General features: G+C 44.0%; 1 protein-coding gene across 7 annotated transcripts in view; it reads left to right on the forward strand.

The window, feature by feature from the left end:
* Positions 1-17,768, forward strand: part of aak1b (AP2 associated kinase 1b) — a 63,275-nt gene extending 45,507 nt beyond the window's left edge. For 2 of the 7 annotated variants that reach the window (XM_042060105.1, XM_042060110.1), the window contains 6 exons: positions 939-1,001; positions 4,268-4,372; positions 5,707-5,787; positions 5,930-6,028; positions 6,868-6,975; positions 16,194-17,768. In XM_042060105.1, coding sequence (XP_041916039.1) covers positions 939-1,001; positions 4,268-4,372; positions 5,707-5,787; positions 5,930-6,028; positions 6,868-6,975; positions 16,194-17,029 — 1,292 coding nt within the window. In that variant the 3' untranslated portion in view covers positions 17,030-17,768. Of the gene's footprint in view, positions 1-938; positions 1,002-4,267; positions 4,373-5,706; positions 5,788-5,929; positions 6,029-6,867; positions 6,976-8,894; positions 9,166-16,193 lie in introns of those variants that run through there. The other 5 variants (XM_042060106.1, XM_042060111.1, XM_042060108.1 and 2 more) reach the window with 5 other exon arrangements.
* Positions 17,769-22,938: the final 5,170 nt, after the last annotated feature.

The following is a 22,938-nucleotide window of genomic DNA, read 5'->3' on the forward strand; positions in this document are numbered from 1 at the left end:
CATCACTGTCTGATTATAGGCTATAAAATAATTGGACCTCGGAACATTGGGAAGTCCCGTTCATTTAAATGTAACTAATGATAGGCTAGTACCAAAATAATTATGAAAAGCATTGTTTAGTTTTGGCCGGTAAAAAAAATGTCTGGCCAGTAATTTTTTCATCTACCAGCCACTTTGGCTTGTAGGCCAAAGAGTTCATCTCAACCCCTCCATGTGATCTAGTCTAATCTAAGCAATTCTACAAATAGAATGTGCTACGTGTGCTGTAGAGAACCATGTCTTCTGTCCCATTAAAATAGAATCGTAGCCTAATTCAATAGCTTGAAAGTCTTGGAAAAACACTACGTTCTTTTGTCCCCATGTGAAGCAGGGCCCTGAACAGTGCATTTGAGTGTCACATAAACACGCTGCATGTTGTGGCCTTTAGCCTTCTGATGCTAATGATGCAGTGTGGGACCGCCAGTGTAGTGTGTGACTAGCTATTTGTGCTTTGGCAGGACAGCTAATTAATTTCAATTTCATATTTATATGAAAATGTTACAGGCTTGAAATTGCCTAAAATCCCTGACTGCACCTTTAAGATTGCATTGGAATATGAATGGTTCTATCTGCTAATTCAAAAATGCAAAGAAAGATATACAAATTACTTCCAAATATGGCTTTAAGGTGGACCGCATATTTTTAGTTAGCATGCAGATCATTATAATTGTGATTTGCTAAATGCATTATTTCAACTTGCGATTTCCATTTGATGTTTATGAATCTTTCAGCCCTAGTAACTGTCCACATTGCTGTCCACTGCTGATCTCTGCTCCTCTCCTCTTCTCCTCCTCTCCTCCTCTCCTCCTCTGCTCCTCTCCTCTTCTCCTTTTTTCTTCCTCTCCACACCCCTTCACCTCCTCCACTCCCAAAACTCCTGTTTTGCTCTCCTCGAGTAGAGAGACCTGCTGATATCCTGGGTCTGGACACCTCAAACTCTCTCCTCAGCGTCCCTGTTCCAGGTAGGTCCCACTGCACTGTGCTGCGCACCCTCAACATAGACACCGGTACACCTGAGAGATAACCCAGACACCTGTACACCTGAGATAACCCAGCCACCTGTACCCTTGAGAGATAACCCAGGCACCTGCACACCTGAGAGATAACCCAATCAGTACTAAGGATATTTAAATTCATCTAATGGTGTGTTCAGGACTTAATTCATCAATGTTCAGTCTCCTAAGGACTCACTCTTCTAAGGACTGTTAGTACATGTACACCTCCAGCTCCTTCATCAGAGCAGAGTAGGTCATTTACTGCAAAACTCCCAGAAAAAATGCTTCTGTGCACCATGTTTAATACAGAACTTATCAACTATGAGCTTTCCTTCACATGGTCTGCTTGCTGTTTGTGTGTACGACCTCCATCTCCAGTGGGGCCCAAAGGCTTTTGTGTCAGGCCTGTTTGTTAGCAGAGGTTACTAAGACCGTGCTGGGTCAATGAGCTGAGCTGACCTTGTTGCGGCTTTGGAAGTGCACACACAAAGACACACACAGACATACACACACACACACACATATGGATGATTATGAAAAGTTGGCTGAGTTCGGTCAAGGACACATTGATGCTGTTAACCTCACACTCAGAAAAGAACGAAAAAATAGATAAGAGTTTTGCCACTCACCCATAGAGCTTTGACTGGTAAAAATAGTTGTTGTATGCAGTTTTTCCCTATCTCAGCTGCTGAAGCTTTTGACTCCTTCGTTCAGAGTTGTCACAATTGCCTTGCTGGGCTCCCCCACCAATATTCTTCTTGAACGGTCACTCAGTTTGTGGTGACAGCCTGCTCTAGGCAGATTTGCACATTTGCCATATTGCCATATACTGTATTCCTTAAATTCTGTAATGATGGATTTCACTGCTCCAGAGGATGTTCAGTAACTTGACAGTGAACATGTTTTGTATTATCCCCTCACTTATGCTTTTCAGCAACATTTTCTTTTAGTTGTTTAGAGCATAGACTGTATATATAGAACAGTCTATGGCTTAGAGTGTTCTTTTGTCCTCATTGTGGAATTGTAGCCAGGAATACTAATTACCCAGTGATTGGACCTTCAGACACTGGTGTCTTTATATTACTATACTATACACATCCACTGCACTCAGGCAATCTCCATTTCACTAATTGTGAGAAAACTACGAGCACCAATTGGCTGGACTGCTGTTGATTTACATCAGTCACTTGGGGGTAATAATAATAATAATAATGAGTTATGTAAGGGATAATTGACGACACTCCATTAGATTATCTGAAAATAAACGCACATTCGAGGTTGTAATGCGGCCACGACGCACAGCGCAACGTAGTGCGTTTATTTTTCGGATAATCTAATGGAGTGAAGTCCATTATCCCGCTTATTCTACTGTTAACATGTTAAATATAAAAGTTATTTTTTATTTTTTTTGTTATCTCATTTGGATAGTTAAAGCTGTTAAAAGTATTTATTTCAAACTGTTACTATAGTCCCGCATGAATGGTTGCTACGCTGGAACACTAACCAACAGGTCTACCACCTAGTCTACATATAAAACAGTCAAAACATTGATGGAATCAAAATAAGGCAGTTTTATTTTTGTAAATTGAACTGCACGTTCCCATTGATGGTGAAGTTTGATCTGCCGGCTTTCCAGTCCAGCCTCGGACAGCAGCTGAACGGCGGTAGCGCACAAAGAGTGGTTGATAAAGCGCTTCTCAAGTCCAACAGCCTCACTGATGTGCGGCAGCAGGTGTTCATTGAAAGTAATTTCTGGTAGGCCGTAATCAGACATATTCAGCGCAGCGGTGTTTCTTTGCTGTTTTTCCTTGATACAATGTTTCAAATTAACGGTAATTTTCACTGAGCACTCTAAAGAACTCCAAAATATGTAAGAAGGTAAAAAAAATGGAACTACTTCATAGCCGTGCAAATAGCCGATTTTTAATTGCACGTTCTAAAGAACCTTCACAATGGGATACTGAATCAAGCAGTAGAATAAATTTATATAGCGCCTTTGTCAAATCCAAGGTCGCTATACATAGTGGAAAGGAAAATAAAACAACAAACAAACAAAAACAATACAAACAAAGAGAACAAAAAGAGGGTTGAGCTTTAAGAGGTCTAAGCTTTAAGAGGGTTGAGCTTTAAGAGGTTTGAGAGCTTTAAGAGGTTTGAGCTTTAAGAGGGTTGAGCTTTAAGAGGGTTGAGCTTTAAGAGGTTTGAGCTTTAAGAGGGTTGAGCTTTAAGAGGGTTGAGCTTTAAGAGGTTTGAGAGCTTTAAGAGGTTTGAGCTTTCAGAGGGTTGAGCTTTAAGAGGGTTAAGCTTTAGGAGGGTTAAGAGCTTTAAGAGGTTTGAGAGCTTTGAGAGGGTTGAGCTTTAAGAAGATGGAAACAGGATTTTCAGAATCAGATATTTTTTCTTTCATAAAAAAAAAAACACTGAAATCAATGCATCGATCACCAACATATTTGAAATGAATGAAACAGTTGACACCAATTAATTTGTGTTTAGTTGCTGCGGCCCTAGAAAAGAGTGAGCAGTGTGTGTATGTGTGTATTTTTCATCACCAGCTCCTTCCTGCATGCGAGGCTTGTCCATGGTTCTCACTGCCCAAAGAATGACCTGTCTGTATAATATAACCAGACTGCTCTTCCTCATGCTCACTGCCCAAAGAATGACCTGTCTGTATAATATAACCAGACTACTCTTCCTCATGCTTTGAAACTAACCTCTCTGAATTTTGTCTGCCTCTTTCACTTCCTCCTTTGCTTAATTTCTCTCCTGTTCTCATCTCTGTCTCCCCCCTTTTTTCTCATTTTCTCTCTTCTGTTCTCATCTCTGTATCCCCCCTGTCTCCCCCCTCCCCCTCTCAACCCAACTCACTCTCTCAACCCTACTCTCTCTCAACCCAACTCACTCTCTCTCTCACTCTCTCTCTCAACCCAACTCTCTCTCTCAACCCAAACTCTCTCTCTCAACCCCAACTCTCTCTCAACCCAAACTCTCTCTCTCAACCCAACTCTCTCTCTCTCAACCCAACTCTCTATCTCAACCCAAACTCTCTCTCTCTCAACCCAACTCTCTCTCTCTCTCTCTGATTCTCTCTCTTCATTAATCTGTCGTTTCTTCCTAATTCTCACTCATTACTCTCTCCCCCTTTCTTTCTTTCTGTTTTTTTTCTTTCTCTCCATCTACATCTCTTTCTCTTTTCCCACTCATGCCTACGACTGGCTGACGTGGGCATCCTGCAGAGAAGCTTATCGAAGGCCTCAAGTCTCCGGACACGTCCCTTCTGCTGCCGGACCTGCTGTCCCTCAACGACCCCTTCGGCAGCTCACTGGAGCCCCCTGCAGATGGTAAACCTGCAGAGCACCCTGTGCCTCCCCCTGTAGGGCTGCTGCGGAATACCAACGTGGTGGTAGACTCTGGGATCAAAGTCCATAGTCAAACCATGTACATTTGCTTAATACTAGTATTGAAAAAGTTGCCAAAGGAGGAAACATCTCAATACTCAAAACATCTAAATAGTTTTCACATTCTGTCTCCTGGCTAAATTTGTATTTCTAATTGAACCTCTTGCACAGATGAACACACTCCTTCAACTAATATAATGTGAAACCTTGTTATTTTCTGAGACTTTTGGGCCTTATTCCAGGTCTCCCACTAACTGCAGGCTGCATAAGGCTTGATGGTCATTGTTGTCATGTGCACATAAAAGTAGTTTACCATGCTTACTTTCGAATATAAGACAACAGTATGACTATAACTTCCTACCGTTTCCATTGAGTAAATTCAACTTCAAGATGAGAAAAGCAGTTTTCATTGGATGGCCACACATCGCTTCTGACAGCCTCAGCATCCATCTTGATTCCAGCGAGTAAATGAACATGCCGTGGCAGGAATTAAGGCATAAACATTTCCATGGCAACGGTGATCTGAGGACCCGTTTTCTCTCATGGTACCCTTGAAAAGGACAGCAGCACCTCTTGCCCTCTTGGCTGAGCAGTTGTGGAAGGTTGTTAGAGTGGATCAGGCTTCGCTATCCCATGCCACCCTCACAACTATCTTATGTACCACATAATCGTGTGTGTCCTCTAGCATATTATATTATGTAATACATGAAAATTAGAGTTTTGGACACATCCTCTAACATGTCATTGTGTTTCTGTCCGCTCTTTATCTATATACCTGCGTAATCACACATTCGCACACACACACACACACACACACACACACACACACATGCATATGTGCTTGGGTAGCATGGACTCAGGAAATAGGCCTATTTAAATGCATTGATGTGGTTCTCATTGAAAAGGGTTGTCTGCTGTGCTAGAGTGGAGAACCTCATGTGGTCTTTTCTACGTGTTCTTTTCACTTGCGTTCCTCTCCCGTCAGCTCAGCTCTGCTCCCTCCGCCAGCAGAGACACAGCAAATCTCTGTGCTACCAGCTCCAGACTGTCTCTTGTGTCTCTTATTGCAAGAGATTAGCTTTCAGTGCCAGCGTCTATATTTCTGTGTGTGTGAGAACACAAGCTTTACTCTCAATAACAGGGTCTATTTGCCCAGTGGCTTTGGAGAATGTTTTCCAGATTAGTTTTTCCCTAACATATCTCTCTCCCCCCCCCCCCCCCCCCCTCTTGCTTTCTGTCTTCACCTCCCTAAATACGCCCCCCCCCTCCTCCTTCAGCAGGTGACCCAGAGGTGTGTGATTCTCTCATCCCAGGTTTGCTGCCTCAGGCCCAGGGGCAGCCCGCTCTGGTGGACACAGGTGACCTGCTTTTCATGTGTCCATACAGGATTGTGTGTGTGTGTCAGAGTGTGTTTGTGTGTGTGTCAGTGTGTGTGTGTGTGTGTGTGTGTGTCAGTGTGTGTGTGCATTTTATGCTTGACTGTTTTGTTCCTGCCCCCAGACCCTTTGATTGGTGAGGGCTCTCTGCTGGGAGGAGACTCCGCCTCCTGTCTTGACCAGTTCGCCCCCGTCTCTGGAGGGTCTTCTCAACCCATAGCAGGTAAACACGCATGCACGCGCACACACACACACGCACACACACACACACACACACACACAGACATGGAACGCATACAGATGCAGACAAAGACATTATACACTTATACATACATACAGATAAGACACGCACAATTCCACATACTTACACAACCACACTGATTGTGTGATATATACACACACAATCATGCATACTTCACAAACACACACACACACACACACACACACACACTTCCTAGACAGGCAGCGTGTTGGTCTTTGCTCTGTAGCTGGAGTGTCCGGCTGCTATGTCTGACTCTTGGGCCTCACAGTGCTGACTCAGCACATTCATTCATCTGTCTGACTTGGCGCTTTTGGAGAATCTGGTTTTCAGTTTTGTGGTGTTGTCTCTCTGCTTGCGGATGTCTGTCTGTCCGTCTGTCTGTCTGTCTGCCTGCCTTTTCATCCGTCTGAACCTCTGGCCTGATGATCCCGTCTTCCTGCATTTTTTTTTTTTCCATTTCATAATCCCTCTCTTCCTCCTCCTCATCCCCCCTTCGCTTTCCTCCTCCTTTCTTCTCTCCATTTTGTCATTTCCCTCTGTATCCCTCCCTCCTGCTGCCTTTGTTTACCTCTTCTCTCTTTTCATTTCCTCCATCGTTCTCTCTATTCATCACTCCTTTTTCCTCTCCTGCAACTCTCTATGGGCATCCTAAACATACTCCCCCCTTCCTCCAAAAAAACCCCAACATAATTCATGTACTCCCCACAACAATCATTCCCCTCACTCCAAAACCATCATTCATCCTCCCCAATCCCCAAACCCATCATTCATCTACGCCCCCCCCCCCCCACCCCAAACAGACTCGTCCTGCCTCCTCTCCGGCCTTGACCCCCCCCTGAGCTCAGAGAAAGGCACAGAGGACGAGTTTGACCCCATCCCCGTGTTGGTCTCCAAAAACTCCTCCCAAGGTAAGATCCGTGCCCTGGCAGGTAGCCTGGCCAGAGGCATGTAAGTTTAAGTGTGTGTGTGTGTGTGTGTGTGTGTGTGTGTGTGTGTGTGTGTCTCCAAGGTAAGGTCATGCCCTGGCAGGTAGCCTGGCCAGAGGCATTCAGAGGTGTCAGACCTCAACACACTTACATCTCAATATATGTACTACACACCCATCCACAAACTCATTCACACACACATTTCTATAAAGTTTGCAGACTTTCTGAGCACACACACACGTTCAGGGGCTCAGTTCTTACCATCTTTGCACATTGCATGCGCACACAAACGGAATGGAGGTGAGATTTAACACCACAATTTACTGTGTCTCACACACACAAACACACCCCACACACACACACACACACACACACACACATAAACAAACACACCACACACACACACACCACACACACCACACACACACACACAGGGTCCTGGTATCCACCGTTGTGCCCTTGAGCAAGGCACTTAACCCCAAGTTGCTCCGGGGACAATGTGATCCCTTGTAATATAGCTGACGTATGTACGTCACTTTGGTCAAGAAGTGTCTGCTAAATGTAATGTAATGTAATGGTATCTCTCCTGTCTAGCATCAGAGCCATGCACGTGTGCACACACACACACACACACACACACACACACACACACACACACACACACACACACACACGCGCGCACAGGGTCCTGGTATCTCTCCTGTCTAGCATCAGAGCCACACACACACACACAGGGTCCTGGTATCTCTCCTGTCTAGCATCAGAGCCACACACACACACACACACACACACACACACACACACACACAGAGTCCTGGTATCTCTCCTGTCCTATGTTATTATCTTCAATGTGGATGTAGAAATTACCAAGAGCCTGATCACATAAATTTGGGTCATGATCCGGGTCATTGGGTCATGATCTGGGTCATTGGGTCATAATCTTGGGTCATTGGGGCGTGAGTGTTTACCTTCTGAGATTCTGGGATATATTGTGGTTGTTTTTGCAACATTTGCACCACTGGTCAGTAATAGTGGAAAAAGTGCAACTTAATGTCTGTCTACTTCTGATAACCCCTGATTAAAAAAATCTTGTATGCCTTTCCACAGACTATAAAAACAGCTTCAGTTATATATTAATGAAAACATCTTCATAAACAAATTGTGTGGCACAAGGGTTATTCAATCAATCTCAATCTCTGACTGTCAATTTCAATGACTGACTCAATCTGTTGTCTTTAATAGGGCAGAACTATTTTGGAAAATAATCTATTTTTTAACCAATATTGTGATTGCGATTTAATATGTGATTATTTAATATGCGATTATGCGATTTTATTTTAAACTCTTTATTTTCTGTATTATTCAACAAAGACAATAAATCATTCTGTAGTATGACCAAGACAATATTAGATAAATGAAACATAAACTGTTTCCTGGAGGCCTGGCCTGTTATTGATGACATTAGGTGATACATGAATTGATATGAATGACATATTTTTATTGAACTACTTCAAACACAGTAGTATATTTGTTGAACATCCAGCCTTGAAAACATGTAAAAGCCTAGTAGGCCTTGTTATCATGCGCTGGGGGGGTGGGGGTGGGGGGGGGGGGGGACAGTGTGCCCCCTTGTTGTCCCCTTGTTGTCCCCTTGTTGTTTCTATGTTGTTACTATTTCATGTAGATGTGGTCTTCACACCGTACAGACGCCTCTCTGGGTAGTTGGGCCTTTTTCCACCAGGTATTCCTGTGGCCACCTTGTAGGAGGTCCTTCTCATAGAAGTTCTCACAAATCCTTTCTCTTTTTTTCTCTCTGCTTCTCTCTTAACTCCCCCCCTCTCCTCCCTCCCCCCCCCCCCCTCCTTTTTGGCTGCAAACCCCACCCTGAACCCCTCCCTCAGATGGTCACTCCCGCAGCAACAGCGGCAGCTCCGAGTCCAGCCTGCCCAGCCTGGCTCGCTCCCTGCTGCTGGTGGATCAGCTCATCGACCTGTAGAGCCGCAGGGCAGTGTGTGCTTCCGCTAGCCTCTACTAGCCGCTAGCCACCCCCCCCCCCCCCCCCCCTCCCCCCCAGCGCTCTGAAGAGGACGTCCACTTGCTTAGTCGCTCTCTCTCTCTCTGCTTCGTCCACCACCTTTTCTCCGGTCCACCCTGCTTCGGCCTGATCTGAGTCCTCCTCACCCTCCCCCACCCCCACAACCCCCCTCTTTACCACCCTCCTATCTGTTTCTCTCGCGCATCGATCTGTCCTTTCGTTTGGTGTTCTGTTGTGCTTCTTTGATCTGTCCTTTCGTTTGGCGTTCTGTTGTGCTTCTTTGATCTGTCCTTTCGTTTGGCGTTCTGTTGTGCTTCTTTGATCTGTCCATTCGTTTGTCATTCTGTTGTGCTTCTTTGTGCTTTTTCCCCCAGTTCCCTCCTTCATGGCCATCCATATTTTGCATTTAATTAATTTCTTATACTCATCTGCTTCCGTTTGCTTCTCAGTTGTCGTTCCACTTCAAACTCTTCAGGTTCCTTGTGAAGCGCGTCATGATTTCTTTCCCTCCCCATGACTCATTCTCTTGTCTTATTGCACTTTAACTCTTGAAGATGTGACTCCTTAAGTGACTAGTCATCATCCGCACTCTTTTTCCTACATCATCTGTGAAATGACACTCAGGCTGCTCTCTTCTGCAGTGCTGCACTGTCTGGATGGCAACCTGTAGGTACTTAGGTGGGCTCTGAATGAAGTTCATTTATCACTGTAAACTGGGGGTAAATTGTGGCCCATTGGTAAAGCTGTGGCATTGATTGTGGTAGTGATTACTTTTCTGATCAATCTAAATACACCGAATTTGACCCGATCAGGAAATAGTTTGACTATTATTGACATTTTCCAACAGTGAGTCAGGTTAGTTATGGTATGTTTGACTCAGCAATCGTTTGAGAGATGCTATGTGGAGCTTTATTTTCCATTGGGAATAAAGGTATCACATTCTGTTCTCAGTATTGGAATTGAATTAAACGGTTCAGAATAAATGGCTACCAGGACATCTCTAGTTCTCTGAAGGCTTGAGGTTCAGGTGTAGATTTTTTCACCTTGTCCTTTTACCTTCTAGACCAGTGGTTCTCAAATGGGGGTACGCAAGATTTTAAAGTATACATATATTTAAAAAGTAGAATCCATGCAAAAATACGTTAAAAACAATTATTTAATAAATATTTCAGGAAAATATAAGTTCATAAAATGAATTTTATATTTCAGTAGGCTATTCAATTCCATTATCCTAAAAACCCACAGTCCCCTCCATACCAGGATGGTTTTAAGTCTTTTTTTCTCAACTAAAAATGCTTTGCGCTGATTAGGGGGTACTTGGCTGAAAAAAATATTTCACAGGGGGTACATCGTTGAAAAAAGGTTGAGAACCACTGTTCTAGACCATTGACCCTCCGTTCAATCAACCTTGAGTGATCAAAAAGAACATTTGAGTCGCTGCAATTCAAAGCACTCTACTTTGATTGTGGCAGTATAATAGATCCAGAGGCTCTAGCGCTTTCAAAGCCGTAATGTAACATGCTGGCTGGTGTGTTGATGGGTTATTGTCCGGGGCCTTGACAGGCATTTTAGAGCTCTTCATCTTCATCTTCATCAACACCAACACATGCTCATTCGTTTTCCTGGTGGGTGTCTCATCGCATGGCTGTCTATTGATATATCTTTATTTTTTGTGGTCATCCTTTAACCCAAGCTGCTCTGAATCCTGTTTTCTGTAAATAGCCTCTGTGATGTTGATCGTTACCCCCCTCAAGACTATGTACATTGATGTATATCTGCAACACCTGATTCTGGTCCTATGAAGCAATTGTATGTTACCTTGTGTACAGAGCCACTGTTGACATTACCCTTCCTTGCCCCCTCCCTCCCTCCATAGTATACAAGAGATTATTTAAAAGTATATTTCGTGTAAGATTATTTGTGGAAGTACATGGAGTGGTAGAGATTGAATGTATGAAATGAGTATCAGTAAAAAAAAAAAAAAAAGCTAATATATGTATATCATTCTATAATAGCTGTTCAGAGAACTTCTTTATCTTTATCTGTGATCTGTGTGTAAAGATGTTGAGAATGTAAAGTATCTTCCTCTCTCTTTCTCTCTGGTTTAAACTCATGAAATACCATTGCTTTGCTGGCCAAGACCCCAAAAAAAAGACAATCCGTACTTTTTGGTCTCTTGAAGCTTACGTAGGTGCCCACAGCCCCTGTCTTTCAGTGGTTGGGTCCTGCCCAGCTATGTTGGCCAGAGACGGTTATATGTCAGTGGGTGAGCGCTATGTACAGGCTGTGTGTGTCCGCGCTGCTGGCTGCTGAGGCTAGCACACAGATGCTAGCACACAGATGCTAGCCTAGAGTTTTCATGAAGCTTTGCCGCTGTCCTGCTCAACCCCTCTGAGTCTAACTCAGGCATATCAGAGCATGAGCTTGTGTGCTATCTCAGAGAAGTCTACGCCATGATGCATTCGTGTTCAGTGTTCTGATGATTACTGTGTGAGTGTGTGTGCGTGTGTATGTGTGTGTGTGTGCGTATGAGTTACGTATGTACGTAACTCATGCGTGTGTGTGTGTGTGTGTGTGTCTGTATGCATGAGTTTGTGAGCTTGTGTCTCTGGATGTTAAGGATTATGTACTGTAGTCCAGGTGGTGAGGTTATATCTGTATCGCCAGTGGCTGTGGTGACAGCTGCTCCTCTAAGATTAAAATAACTGAGCTTACTATGGGCACCTCGACTGGCACCTTTCTGGGCATCTCTACCGTCGGAAAGCACAGGCCCTCCTCTCTCTGGCAGAGTGCCCATCATATCAGGTCTTGAAACAGATCTGTGATGATCTCAGTAACCACCCCTCCTTCATATGACCTTTGCATTGCAGTGGCCAATATACGTTTTCTTCTTAGAATTAGCAAAATTCATCAACGTGGCAAAATGAATCCATTAAAGTGGCTGTGTCCATATAGCATTTATTTTCTGGAAGAAAAAAGCTGGGGAGTACGTCAGCCCAGCACTTCAAAAACATCCTTTTGTTACTTAGTTTGTTTCATTGACAGCATCCAAATGACCTCACACATGCCTTTCTCTGTCATTTGTATGGGTGTGTGTGTGGGGGGGGTTACATTTCAGGTATCATATGTTGTGATGACACCAGCGCCTTTTTCAGAGATTTTTAAACAAAAAACTCTTGAGTGTCCGTTCAAAAAATGCAGTACACTCTTTAAAAAGGCGCTTTTCTAGGAGTCCACATACCATATGTTTCCAATGGAAAAAAAATGAAAGAAAGAAACTGGCGCTCAGAAAAACAACGCAATATGGACATGGGCCCTGACATCCTTGACTTGCTTTTAAGTGAGGTCATGTTCCCAAGCACCATCTTATCATTTATGAAATATTCATTGATTGGGGTTTTCCATCTTAAGGTGTCTGCCACCATAGAGCCATTCCCTATGTAGATTATTTGATTTTAAATTCCCTGTATAGGCATGACATTTGAAGTTGGTCAGATAGCTTTTAGTTGATACTTTTGACATTGACTTTTCTCTGAAAATCTCTGGAAAATTTGCGACGCAACCTGCATCCATTGATCTCTGTTTGGCCAACCTATGCAATCTCTGTGTTACCACCCTGCCAAACCCCCTCCTTTCCCCTCGATCGTAGAGAGCCATTGTCTGTTGCAGAGGTCTTGCCTGTCGCTGGTTTAGTTACCTGTACATTGTGAAAATCAAAGACCCTTTTCTGGTGTGCTCAGTTGTTTTATTTTGATAGAAAGATAGAGAAGTTTATTTATGACCATGGTCACCCAATGATGCAAACCTACCCAAGGGTCTCTGTAGCAAGTCCCCAAAACCGTTGTTAGAACCTTAATCATTCGATGTACACCTTCTATTTTTGTGAAGAAAAAAGGAGAACCAAGAAATGGGGTTGTTAAATAAAATAAGTGTAATTGTGTGGAGTTTATTTTTCTTTGATGCAACTGTGACATTTGTGCATGTGCACACACACATACATACACACACACACACAAACACACACTCACAATGTAATGAGGGCATCATCTAGAATAAGAATCAGTAAATCAATATGAGAGACAGAAGCGTTATTCTAACGGCATATCATAGACTGACCTAATAGGTACAGTATGTAGTTCATGTAGTCATGGCATATAATTGATCAGTAATATACTAGACATTGAGCACGTTTACATGCACCCTAATAATCATTATCTGATTTCTGGAGTTCATATTATGATTGGGTTCCATCTGTTGTCACGCAACAATGGGCTGATCTGATTCTTTATTCTGAAACATTTGCTGATGCCCATCTAGAGCAGAAATCTAAATTCAGCCATAGTGTGTATTAGAGGTCTGCGCGGGACTGATTTTTCAGTCCCGCTCCCGCATTAATGTGTCATTTTTAGTCCCGCTCCCGCCCACTAAAGCCCGCATGCAGGAGGGATAGCCTATTCAGCTTTTCTTTCTGTCTTACGAGGAGCACACACACCTGAGAAAGACTTCAGATGTCAGTTTCTTGGTTCTGAATGTAAGCTAACAACTGAAGTAGGCCTAGCCTGATGCCCTCTTCCTCTGTCATGCTTTCGATTTCGAGTTTTGACAATGAGCAGCAGGAACAAATTGAACCCACGTAAACGACAATATAGGCTATAGGCCTGCTATCCATCCGTTATGCTTAAACCCCGTTTTTTAATGCTGCCTAACAGAACATCCAGCTGAACTATAGTTATGAACACTACTTTAATAATTTCCATCCCGCAAACGCACCTCTCTCATCCCGCCCGCTCCCGCAAAGAGCTTTCAAAAGTTGTCCCGCGCCGCACTCGTTTGTGTCGGGACCCACGGGTCTACTGCGGGAGTGCAGACCTCTAGTGTGTATTGTTTATTTTGCTCATGATATGTCTTTTAATAATACATAAAATAACATAGACAGAAGAAAAAGGTTAAATAGTCCAGTTTTTACTGCAGTGGATATTTAACAGTGTTCCCACAGATCTTTGAAATCCATGGATGTTTGTTAATTTAAGGGAGAAAATGGGTAGGAGTCATTAAAAGAGCTTGAATGTATATGGTTTGCAGAATAATATAATTTTAGTTCTTTTGTATACATTAGTTAACATTTAACATAAGTAGGTAAGCTGTTTGAATATGTATTTTCCGTTCTATGTGCCTCCTTGTTTCACATGCCACTTGCACACTCAAACTCTAGAAAGTAACCACAAAACTGGATGAATGATCAGAGAAACTCTAGAAAGTAACCACAAAACTGGATGAATGATCAGAGAAACTCTAGAAAGTAACCACAAAAGTAACCACGAAAGTAACCACAAACCGCAAACATCGCAATGCTTTATACCACAGTAGTGATCGCAAACATCGCAATGCTTAATACCACAGTAATGTTCGCAAACATTGCAATGCTTTATACCACAGTAGTGATTGCAAACAGTGCAATACTTTATACCACAGTAGTGATTGCAAACATCACAATGCTTTTTACCACAGTAGTAATCGCAAACATCTCAATGCTTTATACCACAGTAGTGATCGCAGACATTGCAATGCTTTATACCACAGTAGTGATCGCAGACATTGCAATGCTTTATACACCAGTCAACCACACACCAGCTGCAGCTATTTTAAATCTTCAGCTGACAAGCATTCAATAAACAACTGATTTGTTGAACTGCGTCAACTAACATAATGCTGCATCAATTTGTCTCGTTTGTGATTTGTACCTTTGACCTTTGGTGAACTTTCCTTCTAGATCTGTTGTGTAATCCACATAGGCTGTAATGGCCTGCCACTTAACCTTTGACCTTCGGTGAACTTTACATTTATATCTTTTGTTTAATCCACATAGGCTGTAATGGCCTGCCACTTAACCTTTGACCTTCGGTGAACTTTACATCTAGATCTGTTGTGTAATCCATATAGGCTGTAATGGCCTGCCACTTAACCTTGGCCACACGCTTAATGGTTTGAGATTAACCGTTTCTCTGCTGGAGACGTCGATAACACTGCTTTCTGTGCTGTCGGGCTCAAGGTAAGACTTGAACTCTTTGTGGTTTCATCACGTCATCCACCTCATTCTTCAAACCAAATCTCCTATTTCCTCTACCTCTGATATAGCTCTCATCTATCGCTACTGATCCCCTGTAACCACAGTGGCACCCATACAGTCCTTCGTATCTGAACATGTTCCCAACATTGAAAAAGTAGATATGCACACCAAATACAGTAGCTCTTATTACACTGTGTTATTTGCCAGTGACATTTCGAGCCAAAACGTTATCCCTCAGACTTAAGTGAGAAATAAGATGATTTCATGGGAGCTATTTTGTGTCACTCTATCCATTTTTCAATGTTGCTAGATGTTTGTAAACCCAGCACCCATCCGAGTGGACATTGTGATGTCCATAGGTTTTTGTCATTATCTGTTTTGACATGCCCTCAAGCCAACATGTCACACTACTCTTCAAACCACAATCTGAAATGTTACGCCACTCAGTCTTTTCCTCTTCGCTCATTTCACACTGCTCATTTTGTGACGTGCATTTGCTGTCATTTGTGGCGTGCATTTGCTGTCATTTGTGACGTGCATTTGCTGTCATTTGTGGCGTGCATTTGCTGTCATTTGTGACGTGCATTTGCTGTCATTTGTGGCGTGCATTTGCTGTCATTTGTGGCGTGCATTTGCTGTCATTTGTGACGTGCGTTTGCTGTCATTTTCTGCAGTTTCTCATCATGGCGCATCAATTTCTCATTGAATATTTGAACATCCGCTAAGCGCGAACGTAACCGTGGGGAGCAGCCCTCACTTTTGACACCTCCATGGTGTACTCTTTGATTTACTTGATTAACATGCACATATATGTCAGTGGTGGTTAAGGAGGATTATTTTTACAGACCTAATATTATAAAGATATAATTTAATCATAAGATCTACCTAAATGAGGTTAATGATATGTTTGTGTGTGTTTCAAATACAGTATGTTCCAGAAATAATTTGCTTTGCACAAAGGTTTCTGTAGAATATGTTCCTTGATTAAGTGTTGTCTTGATTAAAGGAGTCTCGTGTGTCCTTTTCAATGGTCCAGGAAGTCGCATCTTTCACAGTGTTCCTGCCAGACTGATGTTCTATTGCTTGGTTCCTCCACAGAAGCCCAGCAGGGTGTCAACGGCTACGGTGTGTATGTGGAACCCCAGGCGGGGCCGCTGTTGGAGGCTCTGGCAGACGGCGTTGGGGAGGTGCGAGTAGCCGCTGAGGAGGCTGTGGTGGTGCCCCCCCCTGACCAGCCACAACTGCTGCTTCTGCTCCAGGCGCCCCCCCAGCAGTCCAGCGCGTCCTTCACACAGCCCCCCCACCAAGGGCAAATGCAGGACACCCAGTCGCCCTTCGATGATGTGTTCATGGGCGCACCCTTCCGCCCAGGCAACGCAGACGTGTTCAGCAGCGCTCCGTTCCCCCTGTCCCAGACCCACCATAAACCCCCCCAATCCGCTCACGCCCCCCAACCTGCTCACGCCCCCCAGCCCGACATTTTCTTGCAGGCGCCCTTTGGTAAGAGGACTGGGGTCAATGCCACCTCCACCACTGCTACAGTCAACGCCTGTGGGGCGCCCCCTTCTCTCCACCCTTCTCAGCCTGTCCAGCCTCCCCCCCAGACCCACATGCTCACCCCTCACAGGACCCCCGAGCAACCCCCCCCTCTGGGTCCTGTGCCGTCCCTGGGCATGGGTGTGGGTGCGGGCATGGGTGCCCCCGTGCGTCTCCTGCGCTGCTCAGAGGTGCCCCTGCCCCAGCAGCCCGTGGCTGCCCATCGCGTGGTCTCCTCTGTGGGACAGCAGGCTGCCGTGGGCTCCGTGCCTGTCGGGCCCCTCCACTCCTGGGCGGTGGGCATGGGTATGGGCATGGGTATGGGGGTGCGGGTACCCGTCGTGGACCCATTTGTTGCGGCGCCCTTCCACCCCAGGGGCACACAGGGGAAGCCTTGACCCGCCAAGCTAAAACTTCCTTAGCCTCCCAAACCCCTTAAACACACACACATGCACGTATGTGTGTACACATACACACAGATTATTCAACCCACAGTTCACTTTGGTGTCCTAGGGGGTATACTAAGTACGAGGTTTAGCCGGGATCACATTAGCCAGCGGCAAACGTAACGCAACGCTCAGACCATAATAAGTTTTATCTCGTTCCTAAGCAACACAAACGGTTTGTCAATTGTATACACTGGCATTGCGTTTTAAAAGATGAACCAAGTTCAACGCTCAGCTTCTTAAACGCTAGCGGTTAGAGATGCACCGATTGCAATTTCTTGGGCCGGTTCCAATTTCCGATTTTTCATAGAGTTTCACCTGCCGATACCGATTGTAGCCGATTCCGATTTCATTTCTTCTAACCATTTTCCAGCACACACAAATAGTTATTTTCTATCTTTTCTTTAATAGATTATGTTAATATAGAAATGTAATCAATAATGAAATGGCTGTTAAAAAATGGAACCGGTGATTAGACAGATTCTTCTTCAAGTCTAACTTCAGCTGCAGTATCAAACTATAATGCCAGTGTAATTATAATGCCATATGCTATGCTATAATGCCAACTACAGTGTGGGACATTCATTTCACAGACTACTAATATAAACGCACTGTTATGAAACATCCATTTTTTTTTCTCACATCCAATATCCAACTAAAGATCTAAGAACAATTTTCATGATACATTTGAACATGCTACCATGGAACATATTTTCATATGCATTGATGAATTTATGGGAGGGCGAGGGAAAAGTGGGAGTAGGCCATCACGCAAACACAGGGGAGGAAAAGTGCTAATAGCGATTAGGTGCTCCACAATATTATGAAAACAGAGCACGTCTGTTTTGCGGTGAAAAACCTAAATACAAATTCCGGTTAAATGCATTACATCACTTAGGCTATAGAAACTTGAAAGAAAGAGAGAAAGCTGATTCAGTATTCAGAGCATCAGTTTTCTTCATTGTAGGCTACAATGTCAAAAGCAACTTTAACTTGTGTTTCTTTCTAATAGGCTATGGTTTGTTCACTTTCACGACATCCACTTCTCAATCTGCTAGGCATAACCCTAGTCTACGTGCAGTAAATAGTTCTAGTATTTTTTTTTAAGTGAAGTAGAACTACTAGGGCTACTGTATGTCGCTGCTTGTTTACATCTTATTATCATGTAACCTATGATCGCTAAACTTTGATTCTTTTTAATGTCGCAATCGGTTATCTCCGTTCAGCTGCGCTTGTGGTTCAGCTGTGGGCACGCAATTAGCGGCAGGGATGGGCGGTGATGAGCGATGTTTACGTAGCCTATGAAGTGACAGCTTAGTAAATTCCACGCAATATGGCAAAGCACAGCGTTCGCTGCATAGAAAAACTCAATAGCCTATTAGCGCTTTCTGTGTAGCCCTACGTCCAGCCCTGAGTGTTGTCCTGGTTGCTAGCTTCTTCAAACTTTGCAAACTCAGCTGGGTGTTGTTACAATTGCAGCAGGCGAGTGCATTTGACCGGCATAAAATCGGCATGTCTCAGACGGTCATGGCCGATCATGAGAAAATCGGCCGGTTCCGGTCACCAGCCGATCTATCGGTGCATCTCTACTAACGTTACGCCAGCGTTGCCACCGTTCTGCTGCCGAACCATAGAGAACAATAGGAAACCTGCCGCTTGCCGCTGGCTAATGTGATCCCCGCCTTAGTGAATATTGGCTTACTCTACATTAAGTCGTAAACGTACTGAAAGAAAACTCCTATGACTTTTTTTGTTTGTTTATTTTGTTTTGCAAACAAAACCTTTTTCCTTGCTAGACAGAAATTGAATGTGGAGTAGATTGGCACCAGATCAGGTCTCAATCTGGTCTAGGATCAGCTTGTGTCTAGAGGGAGCTCACTGGAGCCGAGGTGCATTATGGGAAGGAGGTGGAGGGGGGGGGGATATATGCACCTCTGTACTAATGCAAACCTTTTACTGTTACTGTTAGGAATACTCAAAAAAGACTAATTCATAGTCAGGTGACAAATGCCGCTCGAAAGAAAAGTAAACACGGTAACACGCCTTGACCACAGCAACACTTCAGAATAAAGGACTTTGAGTTGCTATCCAGTTAGAGTGACAATCGTGACAACGTCTGCGCTGTTTCAGAATTGTTGACAAGGTCTGAGACACTTTAGCAGACAAATTTTGTCTCCTTTTACGCCAAATTACTCTAAATTGGCCTTCAGGGCTTGTGCGTAAATTAGCATGACCTGGCACACGGCATGCCAGGCACAAATCATAGCTCAACCATTTCACACTAATCTCGCCATGTCAGTGTTACGCCTTGAAAAGGGAATCAGAGATCATGGATTATTACACACACACACACACACACACACACACACTTGTTTAGTTCTCAGTCCCCTGTGTGTGAAGTGTGGGGATCTCTCAACTTGCGTCCGTCTCAGAGAGACCTGAACCCATCTCCTCTGGACTTTTTTATTTTTTTATTATTATTTTGATATCGGACTACCTCGAGTGTCTGACGAGATGTCAGATGTTATAGCCTTTAGGAAAAGCTGTCAGCACTTTATTTTCAGCCCACATCTCCGTCTTGGTGTTCCCTAAAACAACCCTTCTGCAGGGGCAGGAGCAGCGCTCAACGTGGAGCCTCCCCTCCCCCCTCCCAGCCCTCAGTATGTGTGGATGTTAAGATGCCCAGCGCCACATACTCTGTGCCCTTTAGGACCATGAGTATAGCTGTATAGTCCTTCTATTATTCTGCCCTTGTATCCTCTGCAGTATTAAAAGTGGCACACGTGTACATGTGTCCGGGGAAGGAATAGGTCGCTCTTGGCAAACCCAGTCGAGACGTCAGGCCATGTATGTTAACCTCTTGTGTAACGGTAGTGTAGTGTTTTTCTCATGAGATTGTAAGGAAGTGATCTGCTCTGGTCGGCTCTCTTTAACCCCGAGGCCAGTGCAGACAGATAGGACCCTCAATCAGTTGCTGTTTGGAAAATGTACTGTATGTTAACACACACGCATTTAAACACACACACACTCTCTCAAACATGTACATATATGCACAGGCACACACACACACACACACACGCACCCTCAGCTTGATGAGCTGATGAGCCTGAAGACGTGTCCAAGCATCCCTTAACACAATCAGTTGAGAGGTGCGTGCGTGCGAGCGTCTCTAACCGTCGCAGGCACATTGCATCTGTGAGGTGTCTCGCTATCGCTGAGAAGTGCCCGCATGGCTGCATAGTTTCAAACAGAAAAGGTGTGACCACGACACGTGAGACTGGAAAACTGACAACAACTGTGGCATTTTTAAACGGATATGAAGAAGCAGTGAATCTTCTAGCCAGTGGCGTGCACATTCCATGAGATGCCACCACCCCCACTCCCTGCGCATTCATCAGGATCGTCGCAGCAGGTGGCGTTTGGCGAAGGAAAGGGCATCAGTGTGTCCTGACAATGTGAAGCCACGCGAGTCCTTGCGGCCGTCGACTGGCTGGCTTGGCCAGGCATTTTTTACTTAAGGAGTCATGCCTCTCATAGGAGCCCATGGAGTCATGCCTCTCATAGGAGCCCCATGGAGTCATGCCTCTCATAGGAGCCCCATGGAGTCATGCCTCTCATAGGAGCCCCATGGTGTCATCGCCTCTGACGTTCTACCCGTGTTTATGGTTGTATTCAGTGCTTTATTAAAGAAAGACTTTTTTTGGTATTAACTTGTGTGCGTCCCATTACTCAGTTGTTCATTACTTGTGTGTGTGTGTGTGGTTTTTTTTTTGGTAAATATCGATGTGTGGATGTGCATGCATGTACTGTGTGTGTGAGTGACTGAGAGTGCAGCCTAGCCTAGCAGAATTACTTGGCTATGGAATCCCAAATCTGGTTTGCGTTGAATGAGAGCATGCACAAACTTTATAGTACCAGCCAATTCAGTAGGCTAACTCAAGACTTCAAGGCCATCATATACAACGTTTTTAAGCAACAAACAAAATACTAACATAACAGTGAAGTGGTTCGTTTTTTCATGGTTTATTTTTCCAAAAGCATCCTCTCCCCATGTGTCTATTGCATTTAGGCCTACGTAAGGAGCTTGGAACAAAGTTGGGTTATTTTCATTTTCTCTAGGCATATTTATGCTCAACAAATATCGGCAGTGAGGTCATGAGAAGGCTATCAATGAACAGAAAGATAGATGGATTGATCCCCAAGGGGAAATTTAAGGTCTGAGTAGCATACAGACATCACACACAACATTCACTAACAGCAGAAAAAGTAATAAAAGTATATAATATAAAAAACACAACTAAGCAATAAGGACAGTAGAAGATAAATAATATACTAAAATACAAATTATACTAAATATAAATCAAGTCTAAAACAGTATCCACATAGTGTGCTTAGGGGTGATTAAGCATGAGGCGCTTGCAATGACTGAGGCAGGGACTGAGCCTGTGAGTCTCTGTGCATAGTGAGGTAAGGTGCTCTGTGAGAGTGAGTGTCATGGTGATGGTGCAAATGAGTACTGGCAGAGAATGTCTAATAAGGGGAGAACTGCCACTCTTGAAAACTTCCGGTTTCTGAACTGGTTGCAGTTACTTCTGTGGTTCCACATGAGGGCGCTCGTCCACGAGTGCAGAATGAATGGAGGTCTATGGAGCTGTACTCCTCAAAATCCACTTTTCTCGGGATTTAATTTTTTCCCAAGTAATTTGAATATTGTATTCGAAAGGGGAGGTAAAGAAAATACACTTGGTTGAGTATTGCATTTTTTAAAGTCACTTAATTGTTCTAAAAAGCCTTTCAAACGTGTCAATGACATCATTCATTAGCACAATGCTAGCGTGTTATGGGCAACAACGATTTGTCAACGACAATCAGGTGAAAGAGACAAATTTAGCCGTCTAGCTCCATTGACTCCTTTTCATTTTGCACTCATGGCGATCGCCCAGTGGAACTTTGGTAGAACTGCAACCAAAATTCGGTACCATGGGACTTAATACGGAGTGGCCAGGCTCTCCGTAGACGGGCTCTGGTACCGGTAAGTCCAACAGTGCAAGAATAAAGTCTAGAGACCAGCATAAAATAAATATGGACATATAAGAGAGTAGGCAAGGTAATATAAAAAAATATATCAAAAAACTATATCAGTGCAATAACGGGTTGACGTAATAGGGTTACAGCCATTATACAAGTATTGATTATAAAGCATTAAGTATTAAGTAAAGGTATAAGGGTGGCCACAATCCGGCTGTGGGATGGAGGAAGGGGTTATGCATATGTGCTAATATAGCACGCAAACAGTGAAGCAGTAAGACAGTGGTAAAAAATGACTAGTGGGATAGACAGTACACAAACATGGAGAGGCAGACAGACTATGCGGAGAAGTCTATCTCTCTGTAGTAGGCTATGCCTTTTCAGCATTTATGAGCGATAGTGTAATCTACACTGCAGCCATTTTTAGTGTCTAGCCTATAACATCAAATAAATCGATTGTCATCGGATGTTGTATGTTATGCACGTCCATAGTGGCATATTTACACGCACAACACTATTAAAGAGCATACGGTATCCAAAATGTGTGTAGTAGAGGCTGAGCTCCACTGCTACGCTGTGGCAGGCCGAGCGTAGGTTGGAGGAGCTGGAGGTGGACACAGAGAGCCGGGGCAAGAAGAACTCCGAGCTCAACAGCACTGTGCTGCGGCTGGAGGCTGAGGTACACGCACAATACGTACAATGATACACACACACACACCCATACAAATGTTCAACCCACAGGGACACTTGGGGCCCGTCCACACAAGGCTGTTTTTTTTTAAAACCGGTGAACGTTTTTATCGGTTAGGCGTTGCGTCCACATGAGGCCAGCA

This window comes from Alosa sapidissima, chromosome 13, assembly GCF_018492685.1.
Source record: "Alosa sapidissima isolate fAloSap1 chromosome 13, fAloSap1.pri, whole genome shotgun sequence".
Lineage (NCBI taxonomy): Eukaryota > Metazoa > Chordata > Actinopteri > Clupeiformes > Clupeidae > Alosa > Alosa sapidissima.